The sequence below is a fragment of the Oncorhynchus nerka genome, linkage group LG9a (genome assembly GCF_034236695.1).
Source record: "Oncorhynchus nerka isolate Pitt River linkage group LG9a, Oner_Uvic_2.0, whole genome shotgun sequence".
In the NCBI taxonomy this organism is placed as follows: domain Eukaryota; kingdom Metazoa; phylum Chordata; class Actinopteri; order Salmoniformes; family Salmonidae; genus Oncorhynchus; species Oncorhynchus nerka.
The window spans coordinates 12,641,267-12,668,118 of record NC_088404.1 but is presented as its reverse complement, the minus strand read 5'-3'; the positions used below and the strand labels follow the sequence as shown (position 1 = coordinate 12,668,118).

At 47.1% G+C, this 26,852-nt stretch overlaps 2 protein-coding genes across 3 annotated transcripts in view; one reads left to right on the top strand and one right to left on the bottom strand.

The window, feature by feature from the left end:
- Positions 1–331: 331 nt before the first annotated feature.
- LOC115115104 (bisphosphoglycerate mutase-like) overlaps positions 332–26,852 on the bottom strand; it is a 47,052-nt gene continuing 20,531 nt past the window's right edge. The window contains exons 4-6 of one of the 2 annotated variants that reach the window (XM_029643584.2): positions 6,290–6,424; positions 2,715–2,751; positions 332–1,019 (exon numbers count right to left, since the gene is read on the bottom strand). In XM_029643584.2, coding sequence (XP_029499444.1) covers positions 6,375–6,424 — 50 coding nt within the window. In that variant the 3' untranslated portion in view covers positions 332–1,019; positions 2,715–2,751; positions 6,290–6,374. The remainder of the gene's footprint in view (positions 1,020–2,714; positions 2,752–6,289; positions 6,425–26,852) is intronic. The other variant, XM_029643586.2, reaches the window with a different exon arrangement.
- On the top strand, positions 19,742–21,506 carry LOC115115105 (uncharacterized). Its single transcript, XM_029643587.2, has 5 exons — positions 19,742–19,899; positions 20,211–20,468; positions 20,650–20,746; positions 20,853–21,082; positions 21,178–21,506. The coding sequence occupies exons 1-5, from the start codon at positions 19,857–19,859 to the stop codon at positions 21,312–21,314; spliced, it is 765 nt and encodes a 254-aa protein (XP_029499447.1). The 5' UTR covers positions 19,742–19,856; the 3' UTR covers positions 21,315–21,506.

The following is a 26,852-nucleotide window of genomic DNA, read 5'->3' as shown; positions in this document are numbered from 1 at the left end:
GCTGGGTTTTTCACTCTCAAACAGTTTCCCGTGTATATCAAGAATGTTCCACCACCCAAAGGACATCCGGGCAACTTGACACAACAGTGGGATGCATTGAGTCTACATGGGCCAGCATCCCTGTGGAATGCTTTCGACACCTTGTAGATCCAATGGCCCGACAAACTGAGGTACACTCAGTGTATGTCAGACGAGGCTGGTGGGAGGAGCTATAAGACAGGCTCGTTGTAATGGCTGGAATGGAATAAATGGAAAGGTATTAAACACATGGAAACCACATGTTTGACTCCGTTCCAATAATACCATTCCAGACATTACAAAGAGCCTGTCCTATAGCTCCTCCCACCAGCCTGGTCAGGTGTAGGTAGTATATGATCTTATACAACTGGAAGCTTTCACTTCTCTATGGCTACTTACATTACCTATTTAAATTATTACTGTATCTCTTTAGAAGACACATTTTAAACAACTTTTAGAATTATTTTGAAGGTTTCATATCTATTATTTGAATTTATTTTCTTTATCAAAGAAATTAAGTCAAGCCCAAACGGGTGTGGTTAAAATATCTTTCATTACAAACATACGTTTATTTCCTACAAATGTGGTTGATCAAATGTTATTTTCCCAGCATTGATTCTATTAGCACGTACAAGGGATTGTGCAAAAGCCGTTTCATCAAGAATCTAAAATAATATAAAGGGTTTTAAATACAGTACTAATATGTATTTTGAGATGGTATTCAAATTTTGGCGCATGTCTCCCATTGACATCAATGAATGATTTACACAAAAGTAAGAGTTAAACGTGAGGATCTCAACTCTGAATACCAACCAAAATGAATAACCTGTACTCCCTCCCCCTAAAACCTCATGTGAACCATGTGGTTGTTATGGAGATATTTTGTGTGTGGTTGTTATGGAGATATTTTGTGTTATGAATACACATAGTAGAGTCTTGCATTTCGTCAGTTGGGGCTTCTTCCTGAGGGGTTTTCCTCTTATATTGTTAACATCCAACACCTGCTGAGAGACAAGAAGGAAAATATAATTTAGTCCTGAAGAAATGTCTCCAACAAAAAGTGGCCAAAAGCCTCAAACGTCTTATAAAATGGTAAAACTGTGCAGAAAGTGGCAAAATGTTGCAAGAAAACTGAAAAACAACTAGAACAGCCAAAATATAGCAGTAAGGTAATTCTAGTACTAAGTGAGTCATAGTTAATCAAATCTAACCACTCCTTCAGACAATGGCATAGCGTATCAAACTTTATTAGGTGTTAATAGAGACACTGATTGATAAACGAGTCATCTAATGTAAGAGCTGTTAATCAGATTGTGTGTGTACGTACAAGCATGCGTTTGTGTCTGTGAGCGTTGCTTTGCGCGTGAATGCGTGTGTAGCTGTGTGTCAGACCCAGTACACCTCTGTTGACACATACTCTGAGGTCTCTGCAGTGACACTAGAGGGATTGATAGCTGTACCGTTGTCATTTGCCCTTCAATTCATTACCATGGGGCTATTTCAGCTGAAGAATTGCGAAGGTTTCAAGGGTGGGGGCGCTATTTAGGGTGACACTCAAAAGGACTGCGACAGCTTTTCCATTCCCCCAAGTCTGACTCAGTGGTAGCATCCTGAGAGGACATCCCTAGTTGGGCTTGGACTGGGCTGAGGGTGCTGCTGATAATACAGTGTATACTGTATTGGGGAACTAGAGAAAGTACCACTGTCGGGTGAAAGACACATGGGCAGAAAGGCGTACTGTAATAAACATATCAACTTGATGCCTATACAGTAGGTGCCAAGTCTTTCTGCTCTGGGTCAGTACAACTGCATCAGTAAAACCTATGTTATTAGTCTCACTCAACAGCCATCGACCTACTGAGAGAACAAGCCTTTAAAACATTAAGGTTGAGTGTATAAGCCCGGTGACTTTTCTGCTTAACCAGCTGGTAATCCTCCACAGCACACAGACGTAATGCAACAGTAATGGGACAATACATGCAGCTGCTCTGTGGCATGCACGGCATCAAGCCGACGCTCGACACGGTATTCCGCGGCTCCTGGTGGCGTGGGGTGAACTACGTAGGAATGGGTACTGCGTCCCAAATGGCACACTATGTAGTGCACTACTTTTGACCAGGACCCATAGACCCTATTCCCTATGTAGTGCACTACTTTTGGCCAGGGTCCATAGACCCTATTCCCTATTTGACCAGGGTCTATAGTAGTGCAGTATTCAGTGAATAGGAAGCCATTTGGGAAGCAGGACAGTGACATGGAAGCCATCTAAGGAGCGTGTAAGGTTCTTTCTACAGGGAAACAAGGTCAGAGGGAACAGCCTCTTTAAATATAGAACAGCAATGCAGTGAGGCAGGGACCTTTGAAGGAGCCCAAGATGACTAGCAGCTTTGATTTACGGTGGCCAGCGGAACACAAAGAGGACGATGGTTGTAGGAGTTGTGGACACCTGGTTTCCATGGGAGGGGGTCGTAAATCAATTTGAGGTGTGTGTGTGTGTGTGTGTGTGTGTGTGTGTGTGTGTGTGTGTGTGTGTGTGTGTGAGCGCGCGCGCGCGTGCGTGTGTCCGTCCTTTAGAAGAGACACTTTTCTTAGTCTCACCACCTTTTCATGTGTGACGATGTCAACCACAACAGGTTTGGAAAAGCCCTGTTTCAAAACACACACAGACAGACACCATGGTGAGAGAACTTGCTTACCATTTGTGACAGATTTGCTCTTGACTCCAACTGTCTCCTGTGAAAACAAATGAGACTGTATTTCAGGATGTGTCCTGTCTTACCATGGGCCAATCATTATTACTTTTTAACATTTCTTTGTGGAGCTCAGATTCACAAATCTGAACAAAAAATGTAAAAGCAACATGCAACAATTAAAAAGTTCATATCAGGAAATCTGTCCGTTTAAATAAATTAATTAGGCCCTAATCTATGGATTTCACATGACTGGGATTACAGATATGCATCTGTTGGTCACAGATACCCCCCCAAAAAAAAAGATGACAACGTGGACCAGAAAACCAGTCAGTATCTGGCGTGACCACTATTTGCCTCATGCAGCGAGACACATCTCCTTTGCATAGAGTTGATCAGGCTGTTGATTTTGGCCTGTGGAATGTTGTCCCACTCCTCTTCAATGGCTGTGCAAGTTGTTGGATTTTGGCGGGAACTGGAACACGCTGTCGTACACGTCGATCCAGAGCATCCCAAACATGCTCAGTGGGTGACATGTCTGGGGAGTATGCAGACCATGGAAGAACTGGGACATTTAAAGAGTCCAGGAATTGTGTAAATAATGTATTGTGTTCTTTTGGAGTCACTTTTATTAGTTACAGAGGGTCAAAAGACCCTCTAACTTTCTCACTCATCATTATTCACTATTCATTCAGGATTATCCGTGATCATGGTAGCATCCACATTAATGTTGAAGTGTTTAGAAACATATTCTATTCTTAACAAATATATGACTTGTTAAAAAAATCTCTTTCTCAGAGCAATTGTATTAGAATAAAATACTACTATTTCCCAATTTCTTTGAGCAGACAATATAGCTCAGTATTTGAAATATTTATTTTATTCAGTCGTTGTTGCTCATCTTTATCAAGGGTGTCAATCATTTTGGACCCCTCTGTATGTCCTGACTGGCACAGATGTATTTTGCCTTCGCACCAAACTGCTGAGCAATGCAATCCATATGTCCCTTCACATAACGTCTACAGCATTTCTCTAAATAAGGATTTAAATATCAATGGTGAAAAGCCACACCAGAAGACTACAGTTCCCAAAATGCCATTCTTCTAGTCAAAGCCTCTATGGAAACTAAGGATGGCCACATACTGTACAAACAGATATAGTGCATGTGAGAATGCGATATGGTGATTGATTTGATAGGACATAGTGGGAATCCAACCCACATGAGTCAGACCTGTTTCTGTTCTGATTGTTTTCTTCCTATAGAGGTGCACCTGACCCGTTCTGTGTCATGGGGTTGGTGTTTGACGGAGAAAACGTAGGTGAATAATTACAGCAAGTTACAATAACTCAGTAGTCTGCTGTTTTGACATCTTCCATGGTCATTGTTTGGTATGACAGAAAAACAGATCTGGGATCAGACTGAGTGCCTGGTGGTATAATCTGTAAAACTTTACTTATGCTCAATACCAATTACCTCTTCCACTTATCGAGATTTAAAGGTGCAGTCAACTAAGAGGACTGCTTCAAATGGGGAGGGATCACAGAACCCTGTTATTGTACCAGACACCCGAAGAAGCATTTGATATCTTTGTCACTCTGTAGATAGCTACTACAGTACTGTGGTCCAATCTCTCATTTACCCCTAAATCCAACACACAATTATTGGACAGGTGTTCGCAATAATTATGGAATAATTCCACCGAGCTTGGTGAAGCTATCACAACATTGTTAACACCCATCAAATCCTCTCAGGTCTCCATAAGTGTCTGGGGCTAGGGGTTGATTTGGGACAGGGCCATCGTCTGGTCTACTAGCTCACCTTAGAAAGGGAGGAGCCCTTTGTTTCCCCATAGGCTGCGCTTGTTGCCGACAACCACAGGTTTCAGGTCCTGCAACAGAGCGCAGAGCGTGCCGTGGGGAAGGAGACATAGTGAGGCTGTAGTGCATTTAATCTGAACTAAAACTTGGATGGAACTACGCTGGATGCTAGCAAGTGCATCAATGTTTGGTGAATGATCATGAGTAAATTATTAAAAATCTATTGGCTAACTGGAGGTTCGTGTTTCTATTAATGGTACATTCAAGAATGTACTTTTTAAAGATATTAAATGCATCTCGCTCATGTAAAGTACGCTTTAGACCATATAATACCTGTCCCACAGTTCAAATGAAGTAGAAGACAGAACAGGAAAGTTGAAGTGGAAGACCAAGAGGAGGAAAACTGCACAACTAGTAAAGTAGAAGACAAGAAAATAAGTTGCTAAGCAACAGTAACTGATAGATATATAGAAATGTCCTCAAAAGAAATAGCCTACCTCAAAGGCTAAATACAAATCTAACCTAAAGATTTTATATTACGTAGAGAAGAGTGCTATAGAACTTCTCTCCATGAGAGGGAAGCCTTGTAGTGTTCATGTAAAAACAACTTGGCTCGTACAAGTTCTTGTGGCTGGTAGGAATGGGACTAAAGATATCCCCTCATAAATTTGAGGTTAGAACAATGTGCCTTGTCAATCAACAGTAGGTCTGTATGTGGGAACATAGGTTCACAAACGGTCCCGAGTGTCTCTAAAAGAACAGAAAAGATTAGCCTGTTAGCTCGTTATAAAGAATAGGACACATTCACTGTCATCACACTATTTCAAATGACCTTCATATCACTGGACATGGCTAGGATATGTGTACAGAAATGATCTAGTTTAACTCTCTAGTTTTGGTCTAAATTTGAAATTAAAACAAATCAACTGTTTTGAGAAAGAAAAAGTTGGCTGTTATGAAAATGGTCGTCAACTGAAAACATTTGAGGGACTTGACCTTTTGTTATTGTCTTAAACAGAACTCCAGAGAGAGCCGCTCTCTGATTGGTCAAATATGGACAGCGTCACAATGTCACCAAGAATTACACACTTATATATGCCATGATGTACTCTACCAGCGGTAAGATAACCTTGAACCCATAAGAGCCAAGCAAGGTGAAATATTGCCTCAGAGTGGCTGGTGGGGTGAGGGCAGAACCAGGAAGTTATGTTGGCTCGATGCCACCTGCCACAGAGCTATCATTCTTCTACTGCTCGCTTGGTCTTCTTCTGAACTGGAGGAGACACGTTTGACATGATGTGTATACAAATCCTATTTCAACTTGTTTACACTAGTGTAGTAGACAGGTCTATGTACCTGTAGCTACCACTACCAGATCTCACAGTCTCATGTCAGAATAAGACGTTCATCCATGTTTCTCAAAATGTATAAGTGTTTAAGGTTAAGTTTAGGCACTAACTCTGAATATGTAAGGTTAAGTTTAGGCACTAACTTTGAATATGTAAGGTTAAGTTTAGACATTAACTCTGAATTTTTAAGGTTGAGTTTAGGTATTAACTCTGAATATTTAAGGTTGAGTTTAGGTATTAACTCTGAATATTTAAGGTTAAGTTAAGGTATTAGCTCTGAATATTTAAGGTTAAGTCTGTCTGTCTGTCTGTCTGTCTGTCTGTCTGTCCTCACTCTCTCTTTCTCTCTCCATCACTCCATCACCCCCCCCACCACCACCCCCCCTCTCTCTCTCTCTCCCTCTAGTCCCTTACCTTATTCATAGCTTTGGGGCATTCTGTGGCCCCCACAACGTTGCCTTTCTCCCACATGGTCTTGATGTTGCGGATGCTGGGGGTCTCAGGCAGTTCTGAGAATGGAGACATGGCGGATCTGACATCCTGGTTGGTCTGTGGATAGGAAAGTAGACATTTTATCAGGAGTTTATTTAACTTTTATTTAACCAGACGAGACAGCTAACAATACATTCTCATTTAGGAGGATGCCACATTTAATAAAAACTAGGGAATGGGAGCCAAAAAGGTATTGAACATCTTGCCTGATAGCATCTTTATTCCATGTCCGCAATGTGTCCACAACCATATAGGATAAACTTAAAAACTGGGTGGTTCAAGGCCTGAATGCTGATTGGCTGAAAGCCATGCCATATCAGACCGTATACCACGGATATGACAAAACATTTATTTTTACTGCTCTAACTATGATGGTAACCATTTTCTAATAAGGAACTTTGTGTCAATATAACACAGCTTTTTTATTTAATTAAAAAAATGTAACCTTCATTTAACTAGGCAAGTCAGTTAAGAACAAACACGGAAGACGCTGTGCCAATTGCTCGCCGCCCTATGGGGCTCCTAATCACAGCCGGTTGTGATACAGCCTGGATTCGAACCAGGGTGTCTATAGTGATGCCTCTAACACTGAGATGCAGTGCCTTAGACTGCTTCGCCACTCGGGAGCGCCACTGTTAGCAATACAGTACATGTACAATCACCTAACATGTTTAACTTTTCCCAGTCTCTCTACTTTAATTGATTTTGACCTGTGAAGCGCTGTGTGCCCACTGCTTACATAATCATTTTGAGGATGCTATACACAGGAGGCTGCTGAAGGGAGGACAGCTCATAATAATGGCTGGAACGGCCCCAGTGGAATGTGTTTGATGTACTGTACTTGATACCGTTCCAGCCATTCCGCTCCAGCCATTCCGCTCCATCCATTCCGCTCCAGCCATTCCGCTCCAGCCATTCCGCTCCATCCAGTCCGCTCCAGCCATTCCGCTCCAGCCATTCCGCTCCAGCCATTCTGCTCCAGCCATTCCGCTCCATCCAGTCCGCTCCAGCCATTCCGCTCCATCCAGTCCGCTCCAGCCATTCCGCTCCATCCAGTCCGCTCCAGCCATTCCGCTCCATCCAGTCCGCTCCAGCCATTCCGCTCCATCCAGTCCGCTCCAGCTATTCCGCTCCATCCATTCCGCTCCATCCATTCCGCTCCATCCATTCCGCTCCATCCATTCCGCTCCATCCATTCCGCTCCAGCCATTCTGCTCCAGCCATTCCGCTCCAGCCATTACCTCGAGCTTGTCCTCTCCATTTAAGGTGCCACCAACCTCCTGTGATGCCATATTTGACATTCAATAACATGAAGTGTAGACCTAATGACAGTGTGATGGAATACAGTATCCTCTATTTATACAGTGTGTTCCAATGTGTTACCTGTCTGGGAGACAATAGGCGTGTGTGATGTCTTACAGCTGTAGGAGGAAGAACACAGGAAGCAGCCTCGGGCGCTCATCGGACACTAAGTCTCTAATATGAACCCGAGTGGGCAGATCTCATCTACGAGGACAGCGACCGCTCCGTCTTTTCTGGCATGACCGGCAGAATTGAGAGAGAGGGTATGAAGATGTCTGGCGAGGATATACTGCAGGTGAAGCAGGAGGACCTCAGCAAGCTGGTGAGAGTAACCCACATTCGACATAAGGTACAGGGACAACAACGACTGGCCTCAGTTTGTTAACCACATTCTGAAAAACACCAGCGAGTTCCAGCCCTCCTGGAAGGTGTCTGCCGAACCCCAGGTGTTGGTCGAATGGTGGTTCATGCTCGGACACATAGACAGCATGATGCTGGTCAAGAAGAGGACCGGGCCGGAGCACGTCTTTGTGGTGGAGAACAAGGGCACTGTGGGAACGATGGTAGGCCGCGCTTACAAGAAGGGAGCCAACGGAGAGGCCTTTGTGGACCCGAATAGCGCATACAGTCTTCAGGTGCAGGGTTACCTGATGATGTTGCCAAAACTCCTCACGCCAAAAATCCTCCCTCCTCCTGCCTTGGACTGGAAGCTCAACGATAAGGCCTTTCTGATTTTCAGGGACTACACCGTTTCTCCCGTGGAGTACCACGTCTACACGATCTCCCATTGCAAAAAAACTGCAGACCGATCTGGAGGAGCTGAACCGCTACGTGATAGGCTTCGTGTTCAAGATAGTGCTGCTGGCTCTGGAGAGGGCTTATCATTTGTAGCAATCGTTCGAATAAATTGGTCTGTAAAATGGTCAAATGTAAAATTTGCTCGACCTATCCTTTCAAAACTTGTGCTTTTTATTACAATAAATAATAAAGACGACCAGTTTTATTCATATCACTGCACATCCACAACAGTCTAGTCTTGACAACAGTCTTAATGACAACAGGCTTAATCTTAATCTCAATTCAATGTTCTTATATTCTTACGCAGAGCAATCTTTAAGAGACATGGCGCTTAAGTAGACCGTATTAATTTAGACAGATATGCAGGTTTTTTTTGTTTTACATGCAATTTTTCAGTGGGTCAGTGGGTCTCTATACTCTATACTCTGCAACCTCGGTGATACGATTCGTTTGCACGGTCTGCAGGTGCATCACATCATGGGGGGGTCATGGGTTAGTCGTCCTTTTCGGGGCGGGTCGACGAGAAGTCCCCCCACTCGAAGGTGAAGGCCGTCTCGAGGGATGTCACCTCGGAGCGGGCCAGGGGGGGGGAAACTCGAGGGACCCCGCTGGAGGACTTCGGGTCTCAAGGAAGGGCTCTTCTTCGAGCAGTCATGTAACTTCTTGTAGAGATCGACACACTCCATCTCTTTGAAGACGACCATCGCGACTGAGACGATCAAATCGACCACGTTCCAGCTGTATTTTGCCCGTTCCAAGGGACTCCGCTTGATGTACCTGGGATCGTCGGAAAGGACTGGCCTGTTCAGGCAGTCCTTGAACATGTCCAGTTCCTTCTCGGTGAAACGATCCATAACACTGCTCAGTTCAGATCGAGAGTAGTCCGTCTCAATGGGTTTCGGGTGAGGACTCCGACCGCCGCACTTCCACGCACTCGAGGAATCGTCCTTGTGAGAGAGGGCTGCGTGCTCACTGTGCAGTCTCTCGTACAGCCGGGTGTTGACGCGGCTTAAGACTCTCATCACGATGTTCACTGCCAAGTCGCCGCACCGCCATCGGATCAAACTCACCACATCCCAGGGTTTAGCGTATTCCAGATGGCTCGCCGAAGGACGGCTCACGGCAGGGAGCTCGGGGACCAGGGGATCTTGTCCTCGGGCCAGTTCATGTTTAAATCTATCAAACTCTGAGAACGTGAGGTCGTCCAGGTACCCTGCTAGTGCGGAGTCATCGATGCGTTTCGACATCTCAGCAGGAGGGGAGGGATCTTGTGAGGCCAATGCTGGTGAGGACAAGGAGTCGTGGAGTCTGTTATGACAGAGTCCGGTATGAACGAGGTGGGGGCTGGCTCAGAGGTCGAAAGGTGTACTCGGCAGTTCCAACTTGGTCGTCTCCAAGGGGAGAGATGGTAAAACTTCGGAGTCTGTTGAGGACAGTTTGCACCAAATGAGTCCCGGAGTCTGAGAGTCCCTAAACTGACAAAGAGGCCGAAGGTATCTCATGAGTCCGTCGGAGTTTGTACGAACCGTGTAATCTGTCGGAGTTTTGTACGACAAGGACTCCTTTTCTGGTTCCAATCTCAGATTCCTCCGTTTCCGAGGGAAAGTCTAAACTATGTGTGCCGACCGAGTAAACCGTGTATGTGGACCGAGTTCTGGGCTCGGGTCGGACAATGCAGCCCCCAGCTTGACACTATAAACACACACAGAGACTTCTGTGCATTTAGGAATGAATACTCCAGAGACATTGAAGTTCAACATTCTCCCGAGACAGACCAGATCAGAGACACACCGACCGCAGTTACCATCCAGGCCGACCCAGACATGAGTAGCCAAGACAGGGCCGACTTTGTGGACACATTTCACCGAGCACTCAGTTTTAGTCACCTACCTATGGCCGACGATTTATTGGGCAAGGGACTGCTAACTAGTGAGAGTTACCATGAAGTCGCAAAGAGAGAGCGGAGGGATACGGCTGGGATGTCTCGTCTGTTGGAAGAAACTACACTCCACCAGCATGTCTACACCCTACACTTGACTCACGAACCTCACCTGATGAGAGAACTCACCCAACACTGTGATTCTTACAAAGATACGGTGAGCCTGAATCGAATTCCATGGTTATTAAACTCAATTCCCAGACCGGTTTGCGTTTGTATTTAGCTAATTCTGTGTTCTTTTTTTACAGGACCTATCAAGAAAGAGCTCATCGATTCCCACGTTGAGTATGTGGAGATGTTGGCCAATTTGGGGGGTCGACAATATTTCCAAGTTGCTGTACTCTTCAGGTGTGTACCACAAGGAAGAACTGGATATTCTTTTGATCTCCATCCACCTAAAAGGAGAGGATATACTGCTGAAAAATGTGCAGTCTGCACGGTCAAGCTCACAACGAAGTCCTCCCGCGGATCGTCAAGCTGATCAATACCAAATTAAGGCCTGCTCCCTCAGTTGTTAGCTGGGCACAAAATTGTATAGGAATGTCTCAACATCCCATTCTTTTTTTTCAGGACAATCTATTTGATAAAATGATTTCAAATAAGAGCATCCACAAGTTTATGTGATGTATGGTTCTTTTTTTTAGAGGGAGATCTATTTTCTAAATATTCATACATTAATTTTCCAGGAATGTTGGACCCTGCGTGGCCATAATTCATATATTCCATTCATTGTTCTGTTCCCAAAATAAAGAAAAGTATATCTCAAAACAGGTGGTTCTTATTATATTTGTTGGGTAGTAAATCCGAGGTTTATTTTTTGTTACAGGTAATCCAAGTAACCATACATTTACCAGGTACATTTACCAAAGGCACCCCGTCGAAAAAGGACACCTGAAGCTTTCTTTCCATCAGGACCTGAACCCCGCCGCTCGGCAGAGCTTTGTTAGAAACTTATCGAAACGTATACCTTGATCTACCTAAGGTGGTAACATTTATCCTACTGATCTGAGAAAGTGTACCTTTCTTAAGGACAGTACAAAATAGTTTTGGGATGTTATACTTTGTGCGATAATAATAACATTTTAAATTCGGAAGAGAACTACATTGACCCAGTGTCCCCCAGAGGTGTTGTTTTTATTATCAGAGAGACGTCAACCACACAGAACATACCAATATCTGAGATTATACAAAAGATACAATAAATAATGACACCTAGAAACACGAAGGTTCATTACATCAGATGCATCAGCTCTTCTCTCTCGTCGGCAGTACGTTTGAATTTCAACCTGCCGGAGAATCCCTCAACACACGGCTCACCGTCTCTGCCAGCCAGTTTCACAGTAACATCTTCGCCGGTGATCTCCAAGACGTCATAAGGGGACCGCTCCAAGGCGGTGTCCGTGACACTCCACTCCGAGGAAGAGCCGTCCGTGGTCTTTGTAGAAACACTGTAAACTCATCGAGATGAAGTTTGACGTCTAGTGTCTCGCCGTCCTCGTACGATCGCAGCGTCACGGTGGCCTGGTGGTCTGGTGTGGTTCGGGAGAATCGAAAGCCACTTCAGGCCTAGGCCCCTTGACGACCACTTCCATCTCGGCCAGTTCCTTCTCCAGTGAGATCGATCGACATCGGCGCCCAGGTGACCAACAGAGATTGCGATCCGTTTATGGATAGGCAGCTGTCCAGGTTGTGTTTCTCCATTGCGTTTTTCCACACCCCCACCTCAGTGTCCCAACGACCATAATCGGCGGCGGTGGTGTTGAAAAAGCCGTTCTTGCTCCAACCGTCCACTAGCTTTGACCAAGTGACGATGCGTCCGTCGGCTGTGTGCACTGAGAAATCCAAAGCTTGTTGTATCGACACCGCCTTGTCCAGGATAAAATCTCTATACTCTGTTTCCTCGAGGACCAACGCAGCAAGGACGAGGTGAGACTTGACCAAAATGGCGGTGTACACAGTCACGTTGTCACTTCTTCGAATGTCACCGTCGTGCGAGATCCGACTTCGACCAGACTCATAGCCGATTCGGTCCTCGCCCGTACCTTGCTGTCGGGGCCGACGGCAGCGTTCCCCAAATGCCCTCCTACCGAGAGTTTGGTGGGACTGCCGATGGCAGACAGAACTTCTATTTCCTCCAGAAGGATGTTGATCCCCCCCACCCATGACTCGCCTTGACACCTCGACCTACAGCTGAGGTACCCACCCGCGAATCATGAGGACGTCACCAAGTTTTCCTCCCACAAGCCGACCCCTTGCGGTGGTACCGGTGAGCAGAAAGACAGTGGGTGCTTTTGTGCTACCGACAATGTCAAACACACCATTGACGAGAATCGCTCCCGGGAAGTCCTTCTGAGCAATCAGTATCTTCTTGCCATCGGTGTCGACCGGCATATTCATGTACAAAATCATATCACCAGACTCGAGCCATTCCTGCTGAGAGCGGGATGCTCTTGTCGTCACCACATACGCCCTCACGGCAGAATCTCCTACCCCAACTATAGCTGTAGTCTCGGTACATACACCCTGCTCCCTGCACGAATAGTACGCGATACCATGGTGACTTAAACTTCCTAGTCTCTTCATTTTGACTCTTGGCACTCTGAACTTCCCGCATTTCATCTGAGTTGATAGTGTACCCTGAGGCCTGGACACTAACGAAATACCTAGAGACACAACCTTATCCGCTGCAAGGTTGGGTTCAAGCAGGGCTTCTCCGATGTTCCTTAACGCCGGTTTCATTAAACGTCTTGCCAGTAGATCCTGTTGCAAAACGTCTCTGCTAGCTCACGGCTCCGAAGGAGCTCGGTCCCCCTGCCTGTATTGCACAGCAATCGACATATGCGAGTCTGCTCCCTTGTCGTCTGTCTCGCAATCGAAGTGTTTGTGCGCTATGCATATCTCCTGTGACATTGCGAAGCACAGAAAAATCTCTTGGAGGGGGATGTCTACAAATAGGTCAATTTCAGACAAGTCGTGTGCATTTTGATGATTCGGTATAGTTGTTATCGTAGTCTGCGGCTCGATGCAGGTCCAACTTGTTCTTTACGGTCACCATCGGCGGACAGGCCACCACTGCCTTCGCGACGGGCATCTCCAAGGCGCTGTACATCGAATTCAGATCATTTTCCAATAGTAAGTAGTAGTTCCCCAATGAGCCGTAATAGTCGATGACGCTCGGCACGCTGAAAAAGACCGCCGCATGTAGCCTAGCCCGACCCAGCGTCGTCATATTCAACATAGTCCCAGCGTCCTCCAGTACAAGTCTAGATTCTTCCAGCTGTACCGTTACAGTTATTGCGATGTCTACCAGCATCAGTGGAACAAACGTGTGACCCAGAGGCTTAAAGATCATACTGAGGAGGTGCTGTGTCGAGCGCACCAGCCCGTAGTAGTTCAGGGGGCGAGCGTCGCCCGAGATCAACCGCCTCCAGACTCTGGGCAAAGACGAAAGCTTTCCTGCGATCTTAGTCAGTGGATTTTTAGTGAGCTTCTGAAAAACCGAGGACGCTGCTTGAGTCTTGGCCAACCTATGGGCTATCATATCGTTGACGGTCTCCGCTAAGTCTATGGAGGCAAAACACCTGGCCTACTCATTCCTGAAAGCCAACACGTTTGTTATCGAAGTTGAGAGCAGGCTCGTCCAACGTGACTGTGTACGGAGCTGCTGACACCGCCGTTTTGGTCAAGTCTCACCTCGTCCTTGCCGCGTTGGTCCTCGAGGAAACCAAGGACAGAGATTTTATCCTGGGCGAGGCGGTGTCATTACGACAAGCATTGTATTTCTCGGTGCATATAGTCGACGGACGTGTCATCACTTGGTTAGCATATCATGCTCGGCAGCGCCCTGCGGCCTGCCTCCAGCACCTGCTAACCAGTATCCGTTTCAGGTCACCGTTCAGCCTGGCGATGACACGGGCAACAAGGTTCTTGGACTCCTTTGAGCTCACCACCAAAAAGTACACTCCCTTCCTCCTCACCACTGATGTGCCCCACTTGCAGTCGAATTTGATGTCTCCCGTATCGACTTCCACTGAGTAGCGGCCATTGTCATCAAATCTGCAGAGACGCCTCTGGTGATGCTTGTTGGTGCCCCCACACGGGCCAATCGCTTTCAGCAGCTCGGATGGACCGTCCTCCGACTCTGCGTTCTTTTGCTGTTGGTCGTGTCCGAGCAAGCCCTCCGAGGAGGTCTCATCGAAATTGGCCGGTGAGTCCTGTCTCTGGTGGCCGTCGTCGAAATCGGCCGGCGATTCCTGTCTCTGGTAGCCGTCGTCGAAATCGGCCACCAGCGAGCCCGGCCTCGATCCCCAGTCGCTATCATTGTCACCGCCGTCGACAATGACGGGGCTCTTGTTAAAAATCCTAGCCATCAGCCGTTCTTTTTCCAACACCTTTTGTTGGTCGATTCTAGTGAACACAGGAATGTCCTCAGTTTTCAGGGGCTGTTCCCCAAACCATGGGTTGGCATCCTGACGAGACACAGCTCTGACCCATTCGGGGTCATGCGCAGTCTTTGATGAAGTTGTTCAAGCCTGTTTTTCCATAAAGCAACATTGTGCTGAAACGTTAAACAGTAAAATATTTTTTTTTAAAGACAAACAGTATCAAGTGAAGTTATGTGTTTTTATTTCCCATTTAGAACAAACATCATAGGACGTACATCACAGGACTGCTCGTTTGTGTGTGCTCAGTTTGTGAGCATCGACCCAAATTATATTTAGAACCCTCGCTTCTAGCCACCCAACCGCCTTTCAGAGACACCTTGAAGCCAAAAGCTGGCTTATGGTAAGGCCCTTGGAAAGGGCAATCGTTTGTACACGGGTACTCCGGGATTCCTCCGCTCCGTGTATTCTTGCAGCCAACTGGATTCCTCCGCTCCGTGTATTCTTGCAGCCAACTGGATTCCTCCGCTCCGTGTATTCTTGCAGCCAACTGGATTCCTCCGCTCCGTGTATTCTTGCAGCCAACTGGATTCCTCCGCTCCGTGTATTCTTGCAGCCAACTGGATTCCTCCGCTCCGTGTATTCTTGCAGCCAACTGGTCATTGGTTTATGAGCCATTTTTTTTATATACACCGCTCTATCCAATATCCACACCGCGATGTAAGTCGACTTCGAGAATCTGGTCTAGACCTCTGCGTAAGTGAGAATTAAATACACGCAAGGCGGTGACTCGACAGGGACAACATGGGGCGGTACTTCTACGCAAACATCTGGTCCTCATACGTGTGCAAACGAAACTAGGTCCCCATAGAGATACTCAAGGATTATGCCTTTTAAAAGTTATTGTATGCGATAATTTAATAATGTGCCTCGCTTAGCCCTGGGGGGAGGTCAAGCCTGATAACTTATCACTTTAAAACTCTCCACTTAAACTCACCATGGGTCATAATATAACACTTAAACTCCCTCCGTCAAGGGGGGGCATAACTCGGTCGCCGTACATGGGTTGACCATAACTCGGTCGCCGTACATGGGTTGAGAAAAAAGCAAGTGGTTCCGATTCCCAGTGTGCCTTATCCTCTCACGTTAAACCAGCGCCAAACGGGACCCTCGTCCAAGTACTGGAGTATCTGGGATTGCTGGGTCCCTCCACCGAAGAACTGGAAGAGAACGCCTTTATGCCCACGCCCGACCAAGCCACAGCTCACAGTCACATAGTGGTCACCGGCCCTCCGCCAGTGAAGCGCAGTCCCCGAGACCGTCGGTTCTGGTGCTACCCCCAGCTGCTCAGTGACATAGTGGTCACGGACCGGCGCTCCCCCCCGAGACGATCGGTTTACACGCCCAGCTGCTCAGCGACATAGTGGTCACGGACCGGCGCTCCCCCCGAGACGATCGGTTTACACTCCCAGCTGCTCAGCGACATAGTGGTCACGGACCGGCGCTCCCCCCGAGACGATCGGTTTACACGCCCAGCTGCTAAGCGTGGAGAACATAGAGTCTACTCACTACTGGGAAATGAGGAAGCAGGCGGTAAAAAAGACGTGAATTCTGGCAGAATAACGCATTGAGTCGGAGGATGGCAGCAGCTTTTTCTACAGGTTCGTCTATGACAATTAGTGTTCCGCCATGTTCTCGGGGTTCAACGCCTCAAGACTTGTGTGTATTTGTGTGTATTTGTAAAACACTGAATGTACCATGTCTCATAGGGTTTTTAGACCCGAGTCTCTTGGATATGTATTGTGGCGTACAGCAGGTCAGCCACCAGGGGAGATTCATCGAGGCCTGGTGGCAAACGGAGTCTACATCACGAGGCAATGGCCCCCTCTGCTGAACGTGCCAGGTCTCGAAGGGCCTCTCCGGCCAGGACTAATTGGGGCTGATTGTGGTTGGTGGTTGGTTGCTCACCAGCTGTATGAGTCCCATAAAGCTGCCAGAAGGGCAACATACAAGGAAAGGGACAGGGAGGAAGAAAGGTGACTTCTGTATAGTTGAAGACGGTGCCCGAGCTGAAAGGAGGGAGTTCAGTTTTTGTGCCCGACAGGATACAGTAAGACCCGGAGCCCAGAAGATGGTATCCCGGAGAGGGTCTCATGGGGGATACAGTAAGACCCGGAGCCCAGAAGATGGTATCCTGGAGAGGGTCTCATGGGGGATACAGTAAGACCCGGAGCCCAGAAGATGGTAACCCGGAGAGGGTCTCATGGGGGATACAGTAAGACCCGGAGCCCAGAAGATGGTATCCCGGAGAGGGTCTCATGGGGGATACAGTAAGACCCGGAGCCCAGAAGATGGTATCCCGAGAGGGTCTCATGGGGGATACAGTAAGACCCGAGCCCAGAAGATGGTAACCCGGAGAGGGTCTCATGGGGGATACAGTAAGACCCGGAGCCCAGAAGATGGTATCCCGGAGAGGGTCTCATGGGGGATACAGTAAGACCCGGAGCCCAGAAGATGGTATCCCGGAGAGGGTCTCATGGGGGATACAGTAAGACCCGGAGCCCAGAAGATGGTATCCCGGAGAGGGTCTCATGGGGATACAGTAAGACCCGGAGCCCAGAAGATGGTAACCCGGAGAGGGTCTCATGGGGATACAGTAAGACCCGGAGCCCAGAAGATGGTATCCCGGAGAGGGTCTCATGGGGATACAGTAAGACCCGGAGCCCAGAAGATGGTATCCCGGAGAGGGTCTCATGGGGGATACAGTAAGACCCGGAGCCCAGAAGATGGTAACCCGGAGAGGGTCTCATGGGGGATACAGTAAGACCCGGAGCCCAGAAGATGGTAACCCGGAGAGGGTCTCATGGGGGATACAGTAAGACCCGGAGCCCAGAAGATGGTAACCCGGAGAGGGTCTCATGGGGGATACAGTAAGACCCGGGCCCAGAAGATGGTAACCCGGAGAGGGTCTCATGGGGGATACAGTAAGACCCGGAGCCCAGAAGATGGTAACCCGGAGAGGGTCTCATGGGGATACAGTAAGACCCGGAGCCCAGAAGATGGTAACCCGGAGAGGGTCTCATGGGGGATACAGTAAGACCCGGAGCCCAGAAGATGGTATCCCGGAGAGGGTCTCATGGGGGATACAGTAAGACCCGGAGCCCAGAAGATGGTATCCCGGAGAGGGTCTCATGGGGGATACAGTAAGACCCGGAGCCCAGAAGATGGTAACCCGGAGAGGGTCTCATGGGGGATACAGTAAGACCGGGCCCAGAAGATGGTAACCCGGAGAGGGTCTCATGGGGGATACAGTAAGACCCGGGCCCAGAAGATGGTAACCCGGAGAGAGGGTCTCATGGGGGATACAGTAAGACCCGGAGCCCAGAAGATGGTAACCCGGAGAGGGTCTCATGGGGGATACAGTAAGACCCGGAGCCCAGAAGATGGTAACCCAGAGAGGGTCTCATGGGGGATACAGTAAGACCCGGAGCCCAGAAGATGGTAACCCGGAGAGGGTCTCATGGGGGATACAGTAAGACCCGGAGCCCAGAAGATGGTAACCCGGAGAGGGTCTCATGGGGGATACAGTAAGACCCGGAGCCCAGAAGATGGTAACCCGGAGAGGGTCTCATGGGGGAGACCTATCCTTTTCTTTTGATTTATTATTTAAATAAACACCCTTGAAACTGAGCGAATCCTACTCTGTCCATGTCTGATCTGTGTAAACGTCTTGACCATACCCCCTGGTCTGCCACAGTATCGAGACCGAGTTTCTAGGCTATGTATCGGGATCGATTCTCTTGGCTATGAGTCTCTTGGCTATGTATCAAAACCGAGTCTCTTTGATATATATCGAGACCGAGTCTCTCGGATATATATCGAGACCGAGTCTCTCGGATATATATCGAGATCGAGTTTCTCGGATATGTATCCAGACCGAGTCTCTTGGATATCTTGCATATGTATCGAGACCTAGTTTCTAGGATATGCAGCGAGACCGAGTTTCTAGGCTATACATAGGGACCTGTGTATTGATACCCCAGTTTTATGTACTATGTACGAAGACCGAGATTAGACAACCATATGTTCCAAAACTCCGTCCTAATGCACTTGCTTGATAAGAACGAGGATATTGAAACCAGGAAGATAATGTGAAACTACTTTGTGGGGTCGCTTCCTATCCCAGCAGGTGTCTAAACAATAAATGAAACTTGATGGTTTTTACAAATGAATCTCATCTCCACCCATGTCAGCTTTATATACGAGAGGTTCCAGTGAAGCTTTCACTAACAAGGCCTGCTGGCATGGTGACAGATGATCAATTGTAACTGAACTGAGCAACAGGGTAATTGTATGATCCCCTTCAATCAGAAACCCTGAGAATATCTGAAGTGGGATTTAGATCATTGACAACAGGGATTAATATCACCTGTTGGGAGGTCAGTCCCTGCTTTTTTAAGGAGTTGCCTCCTCAACAGAAGATTCTCAGAATAACAAGGTCTCTCCTGGAGTGGACACCACTCGGTGTGTACTTCTTTCTTACACTCTATAAGTCTTGTTTTTTTAACATAAAGAGAATTTTCCAACTTAAACTTATATTTTTGAGAGTAAATCTGCTTACCTTTTTACTATTACAAATATATTCTATTTTTGCTCTGATTATTTTTTTAAACTTTTAAATCTTTACATTCTAGATTATGGATATAATTTGTTTTTAATTGTATAATCTTACATTATTATTAATCATATTATAATAATGGTTCTGTCTGTTACTGTATGTCTGTTATATTCACATGTTTATGTGAAGAGGGGTGTGGTGTTTCCGGGGAAGTTCCCCCACTTTCATTTCTTGAGAAATATACTTGGCTCTGTATTCCTCCTATGATTCACTCTGCCTGAATATGAATCCATTGTCACTGTCTGCAGACTCCCCTTGGACTCACTTTTTTTTTTTAACAGGGGGAGTATCTAAGTCTGCTGATAAAAGCTGTGGCTGTTTGGCGGCAGCCAGTCAGAAGCCTGTGCTGGGAACATCGCTCTCTGCCTCATCCACAGAAGATAAGGAAACATGACAACGATGCAGGGACTATTGGTACTAACCGGAGTGATAGGTGAGTTTATGGTCGCATTGTTGTGTAATGTTTAGTACAATAACGCCAGAGGAGGGGGGTGATCCTGATGACGGTGATCCTGATGACGCTTGATGTATCAGGACCGAACATTAAAATCTTACACATTTTACAAACTATGTGTGGGGTTGGGTCTGGAATATATTTGTATATCTATTCGGGTCGCCGCTAGAGGGCACTGGTAACTGATACCCATGAGATTCATTGATAAGGTGGTGTTACTTGATCATGTATCATGGTACCACTAGGGTAATGTTTCTAACAATATCTCCCATCAATATCTACCCTCACAGGGTATTGTCTGTGTGTCACCATGGATCTGCCCGTTTATAGGGGTAAAGAGTATCACGCTACATATGGCGAACAATGTTGGATCCCGTGTCCCGTGACCAGTGTCACACGGATGACAATAAACGACCAAGAAAGCTCATTCTTGGGAGAGAATTACATATTGTCGTCGGATTTGAAATCTCTAACAATCAAGAATCCTACCTGCCAGACCACCGGGATTTATCGTTTAGACGACTGCACGGTGGACCTCAAAGTGACGCGTGAGTATTTCATCAAATTACGGGTCACAGCCCCCTCATCAATGTTAAACCAGAAAAGACTGTTCATATATGTTCTTCTCCTTCCTCAGATGGGACAATCAAGGTGAAATTACGGGTCACAGCCCCCTCATCAATGTTAAACCAGTAAAGACTGTTCATATATGTTCTTCTCCTTCCTCAGATAGGACAATCAAGGTGAAATTGCCAAGTGTCACCTCTGAGATCGTGCCAGTGATGAATATCGAGATCAAGTTAGACAACGTGAATAGCGTACAAAGGTAACTCTTTGAGGTCGCAATTATAAAAACAAAATCCCCAAATGACAGAGCTGTTTGGAATTCTTGTTCTTCTTACCCTCTGATATATCTCTTCTTTGCTATGCAGTCAGGGTTACGAGCTGTGGAGGTCGGATATCGGGCTGCAGGGTGGAGACCCCCGTTTGCCGTTCAGCTACAGGTTCACTAAGACGGAAACGGGCTTACTGGTAACAACATCCTCCCCGGGAGTTTTTCGTACATACGACAAAGACAACTGCCAGATGGAGGAGATAGAGGTGTTTCACAGCAACCCAAGCGATTTTTCGCTTCTTTCAATCGACGACCTTCTCGACGATAGTGAGTGGGATGTGACCTTATAACGTTTATACAACAATGCAATCAGCAGTGCAATCAACTTGAAACTAATTGTTACCCTCTTCTCTTTTTCCCAGTAAAAAGGACCATGAAGGAATACAATGAAAAAATGGATGCTCTCTCAAACACCTGCCCTTACACACATAATAAGATACTGATCACCACTGGGATCACTGTCTCCATGATGACCTTCATATCCTTATATGCGTCCTAGAAAGTCTGGGGTGTCCTGAACACACAATACAGTCTGGTTGTCTATATTATGGGCTAGAATAATATGCTTTGTTTAAAAAAAAATCTAAAATAAGCATTAATCAATGATGTACAATCTAACACTATGTATGCTTGAAAAATAACGACATGTGCTTTGAAATTAAAAAATATATAATAAAACGTAATTAAATAATATTTTTGTGGTGTCTTCTTACTGAAAAGCCTCAGATGTTTTGTAAACAGATGTCTCGATTGATGTCTCCATCGATGCCCCTACGAAAACTTACACATAAGTATTAAAGACCCTGGGTCTCGACCCCGCCCTGTGCAACTGGGTACTGGACTTCCTGACGGACCGCCCCCAGGTGGTGAGGGTAGGAAACAACATCTCCACCCCGCTGATCCTCAACACCGGGGCCCCACAAGGTTGCGTTCTGAGCCCTCTCCTGTACTCCCTGTTCACCCACGACTGCGTGGCCTTGCACGCCTCCAACTCAATCATCCAAGTTTGCGGACGACACTACAGTGGTAGGCTTGATTACCAACAACGACGAGACGGCCTAGAGGGAGGAGGTGAGGGCCCTCGGAGTGTGGTGTCAGGAAAATAATCTCACACTCAACGTCAACAAAACTAAAGAGATGATTGTGGACTTCAGGAAACAGCAGAGGGAGCACCCCCTATCCACATCGATGGGACAATAGTGGAGAGGGTAGTAAGTTTTAAGTTCCTCGGCATACACATCACAGACAAACTATATTGGTCCACCCACACAGACAGCGTTGTGAAGAAGGCACAGCAGCGCCTCTTCAACCTCAGGAGGCTGAAGAAATGCGTCTTGTCACCAAAAGCACTCACAAACTTCTACAGATGCACAATCGAGAGCATCCTGTCAGGCTGTATCACCGCCTGGTACGGCAACTGCTCCGCCCACAACCGTAAGGCTTTCCAGAGGGTAGTGAGGTCTGCACAACGCATCACTGGGGGGCAAACTACCTGCCCTCCAGGACACCTACACCACCCGATGTCACAGGAAGGCCATAAAGATCATCAAGGACAACAACCACCCGAGCCACTGCATGTTCACCCCACTATCATCCAGAAGGCGAGGACAGTACAGGTGCATCAAAGCAGGGACAGAGAGACTGACAAACAGCTTCTATCTCAAGGCCATCAGACTGTTAAACAGCCACCACTAACATTGAGTGGCTGCTGCCAACACACTGACTCAACTCCAGCCACTTTAATAATGGGAATTGATGGAAATTGATGGAAGATATATCACTAGCCACTTTAATGAAACAATGCTACTTAATATAATGTTTACATACCCTACATTACTCATCTCATATGTATATGTATATACTGTACTCTATATCATCTATTGCATCTTTATGTAACACATGTATCACTGACAAATTAAATTGGATTTGATTTGATTTGAAAGAGTTTTAAGATTTTTTTAAATGACCACGAATATCTGGACTGACCCACTCTTATTATGGTTTTATTTTTTCCCAAAGGCTTGCTGTCTTCCTCTACCGGGGTTCGGGGTTCAGGATAACACAGATGTCGTTTGGGTCTAAGTCTAAATCTATCCCGATATCCTATTTTCATCGGGACGTCTTGGTCACTATCTGAACACGTACCCCCCCCCCCCCCCCCTCCCTCATTATGTGGCAATGATGTGTATTGGGATCAAGTGTAATGGGGCCGAGTGTATCGGGATCAAGTGTATTGGGGCCGAGTGTATTGGGGCCGAGTGTATCGGGATCGAGTGTATCGGGGCCGAGTGTATCGGGGCCGAGTGTATCGGGGCCGAGTGTATCGGGGCCGAGTGTATCGGGACCGAGTGTATCGGGACCGAGTGTATCGGGATCGAGTGTATCGGGGCCGAGTGTATCGGGATCGAGTGTATCGGGGCCGAGTGTATTGGGGCCGAGTGTATTGGGGCCGAGTGTATCGGGATCGAGTGTATTGGGGCCGAGTGTATCGGGATCAAGTGTATTGGGGCCGAGTGTATTGGGGCCGAGTGTATTGGGGCCGAGTGTATCGGGATCAAGTGTATTGGGGCCGAGTGTATCGGGATCAAGTGTATTGGGGCCGAGTGTATTGGGGCCGAGTGTATCGGGATCAAGTGTATTGGGGCCGAGTGTATCGGGATCAAGTGTATTGGGGCCGAGTGTATTGGGATCAAGTGTATTGGGGCCAATTGTTTCGGGCCGAGTTGTAGCTCTGGGGGCAGTTTGACATTTTTGAGACAGACAGGTCTTTATTTGTATATCATGTATATTGTTATTGTGTGTGTGTGTTTAGATATTTAGCTTATTATTTTGAGTAATACAAAACACTATCTATACAGAATTGAATTGATATAACACACAGAATTGAATTGATATAACGCAGTCTTAAAGCTATAACAGGGGTCGTAGAAGTACAATGAGGCTAAAGTAATATGTGCAAAAAAACTAAAATAAAACTAACTAAAATGAGTTTGGGTGAGAATTGCCTTTGGATCAACAGTGTTCATCAGTTTCAACAGCGGTACAAGCTTGTAAAAACATACTCGAACAACAAAATACATTTTTCTAATCTTTTTATTTCCAAAATATACAACTTTTTAAAACAATCTATATACAACACAAAAACCAAAACCAAACAACAACAAATCCAATCAATAAATCTCCCAGAGTTCTCCTGATCTGATCTGATACGAGAAGAGGTGGTGGTTACCGTACCCCCTGGTGCTTCTGCTGTAGTCTCACCTTCGATCAGTGATGCTGTAGGCTCACCCAGCTGCAGAGTCTCTGTCTCATCTTGAGGGGTCCTCGTTTCCAGAGTTCTCCTGATCTGATCTGATACGAGAAAATACATTTTTACCGTACCCCCTTTGCTTCTGCAAAATATCACCTTTAAAACAATCTATATCTCAAATCTCATCTTGAGGGGTCCTCGTTTCCAGAGTTCTCCTGATCTGATCTGATACGAGAAGAGGTGGTGGTTACCGTACCCCCTGGTGCTTCTGCTGTAGTCTCACCTTCGATCAGTGATGCTGTAGGCTCACCCAGCTGCAGAGTCTCTGTCTCATCTTGAGGGGTCCTCGTTTCGAAGGCAGTCGTAAAACTCCCAGAACCAGCTGCCGTCTTCCTCCTCCCATATTCAATGATCTTCATCAACGAGGTCTTCCTTGTTTTCTTCCTCGCTGATAATCATCACAGTATCATCGGCGCTGACCTCTGCACTGGTCTCGGCCTTGGCTCTGGTCTCGGCTTCGGCTATGGACTCGACTCTGGTCTCGACTCTGGTGCGAGCGCTGGTTCTGTAGGGGGTAGTTCTCACTCTGGTGTACCTGGGGGTCCTCACCGGTCCAGCAACTGTGTCATTCTGGAGATGCCTATCCCCAGCCGGTAGATGTCACCCGGGGCCAAGTCGATCAACGGGGTATCCAGGTCGAGGCTATTGGGGCTGTTGGTTACAAAGGTCGAGGCTATTGGGGCTGACTCTGACACTGCTCAGCGGCAACGCTGGCTACGGCAAGTCGTACACCCTGTCCTTGCTGTATGGCAGGCTCACCTCCATGGGAGTCAGTGTGTGCCTAAGCACCATGACCAACAAGAAAGCGGCCTCGCTTTCCGAAGCATGCCCGGCCGCGACTCCAATCACGTTCCACCGAGCCATGGGCTACAAGGAGAAGTTGGTTTGCAGTAAGCTCAGCCCATCCGAGTTCAAGCTATACTACGAGAGGCTGTACTATCAAGAGACCAGAACATTCTCCGCTACGCTTGGGCGCCCGAGCCCGGGCCCGCTTCAAGACACTCTTGTAGAGGTGCACCGTCTGCAACAAACTGTACCACAAGGTCTCGGAGGATAGTGAGTGAAGGAGGCCTCCTCTGTTCGTTGGCCTCAACGTCCTGGTGGTGGACAAGTACGGTATGCTCAACGCGGACGGCTTCGCTGGTGGTGCTCTCCGGGAGCGTGTCACAATTGCAGCCACCAGGGCGATGGGGCCCCGCTGTGGAAGGGTCTCGAGTTCGATCGAGAGCTCACCAGCCGCACTCCTCTGATTGTCAACAAGAGGCAATTTGACGACCCGCCTTTAGGCGAGGCCCTTTCCTACACCGTCACCAAGAACGCCAAGAGGAAATTTCAGGCTTGGGCCCGGTTGCTGAACCTTGAGAAGATGTTGGACCCAGAGTTCAGACCCGACAGCCTCCAGGTTTTCCACAGCAACAATCTGCAGGACCTCTACACCAACGCCGTGTTGAAGAGCAAGGCGGATGGAGCAGTGTGCAAGCAGGTACAATGGATGGATGGGTACTTCCTGCCATAATGGTGGGAGGTCAGATCGAGAGAGAGTGCCCCCTCACTATCCCTACAACAAGAAAAGAGAAAGAGAGGAAGATAGAGGGGAGGGAGAAAGTGAGAGAGAACTGGAAAGATTTAAAGACAAGATCTTCTCTTTATTAACTCCCTTGTCTTGTTTTGCATTCTTCTACTCTTCCTCCTCCCTCTCGCCCTCTTCCTCTTCACTCTCTCGCCGTTCCCACTCCCTCTCTCTCCCTCTTCCTCCATCCTCCCTCCCTCTCTCTTCGTCTTCCTTCTCTCTCTCTCTCCCTCTTCCTTTTAATCGATCCCACTTCACTTCAATTAAATTACGTAGAACCAACATGGAATAGACGTTGAATTGACGTCTGTGTCCAGTGGGAAGCTACCAGACTGACAAGAAGCATATGGAATAAGGCAGAGAGAGGGAGATAAGAGTGGCAGCTATTTACCTAACAAAAATAGTGAGGGAGGGAGGGAGGGAGAGGTGTACAGTCCTTTCCAGTCTGCAGGAGAGGAGCAGAGCGGCTGCATCCCAGACCCACGGGAGTGAGCTCTGACAGAGGCCAGAGCTATTCTGCAGACTGGAGACACACACAGAGAAGGAGACCTAGCTCTCTAAACAGCACAGCCAACCTGTTCTTTAATGGAAGAGCAAAGCAACAGAAACATTTCCTTTAAAAGGTGCAGACAAAAACAGGCGATCGGATTCATTCTAGTGTGGAGTTAGTCAGTCAATTAGTCAGTCAGTCAGTCCGGTTTGGCCGAGGAGCAACACTGCTGAAACTAACCAGGAAATGACTGAGGGACTGGCCCAAAGCTGTCTGGCAACAGTTCTCCAGTTATCCGGGGTGCTCGAATGCAAGCGAGTGTGTGCATGCCAATACTGACTGAGGTTTACCAGTGCATGCCCAGCGGCAGGGATGAGTTTGGCACAGAGATCAGAAAACTCTTACTGAGCTCAGAGGAGAACGTCTCATCCACTATATTCGATCCATATCACATTGTTCACATCCTGTATGCTGATGTCATTACTTTACTGCTTCCTGGCTGGTTTACTGTAAAACACCTTGTAACATCGATCGATCGATTGATTGATTAACAACTAGTGTTGGTACTATTACAAAGTGCATTACCTAAGGTCATAATATTTCCTACATGGGAAAATCCAAGCTGAACGTTATCACACAATAGCGTACAGAATGTACAGAATGATCA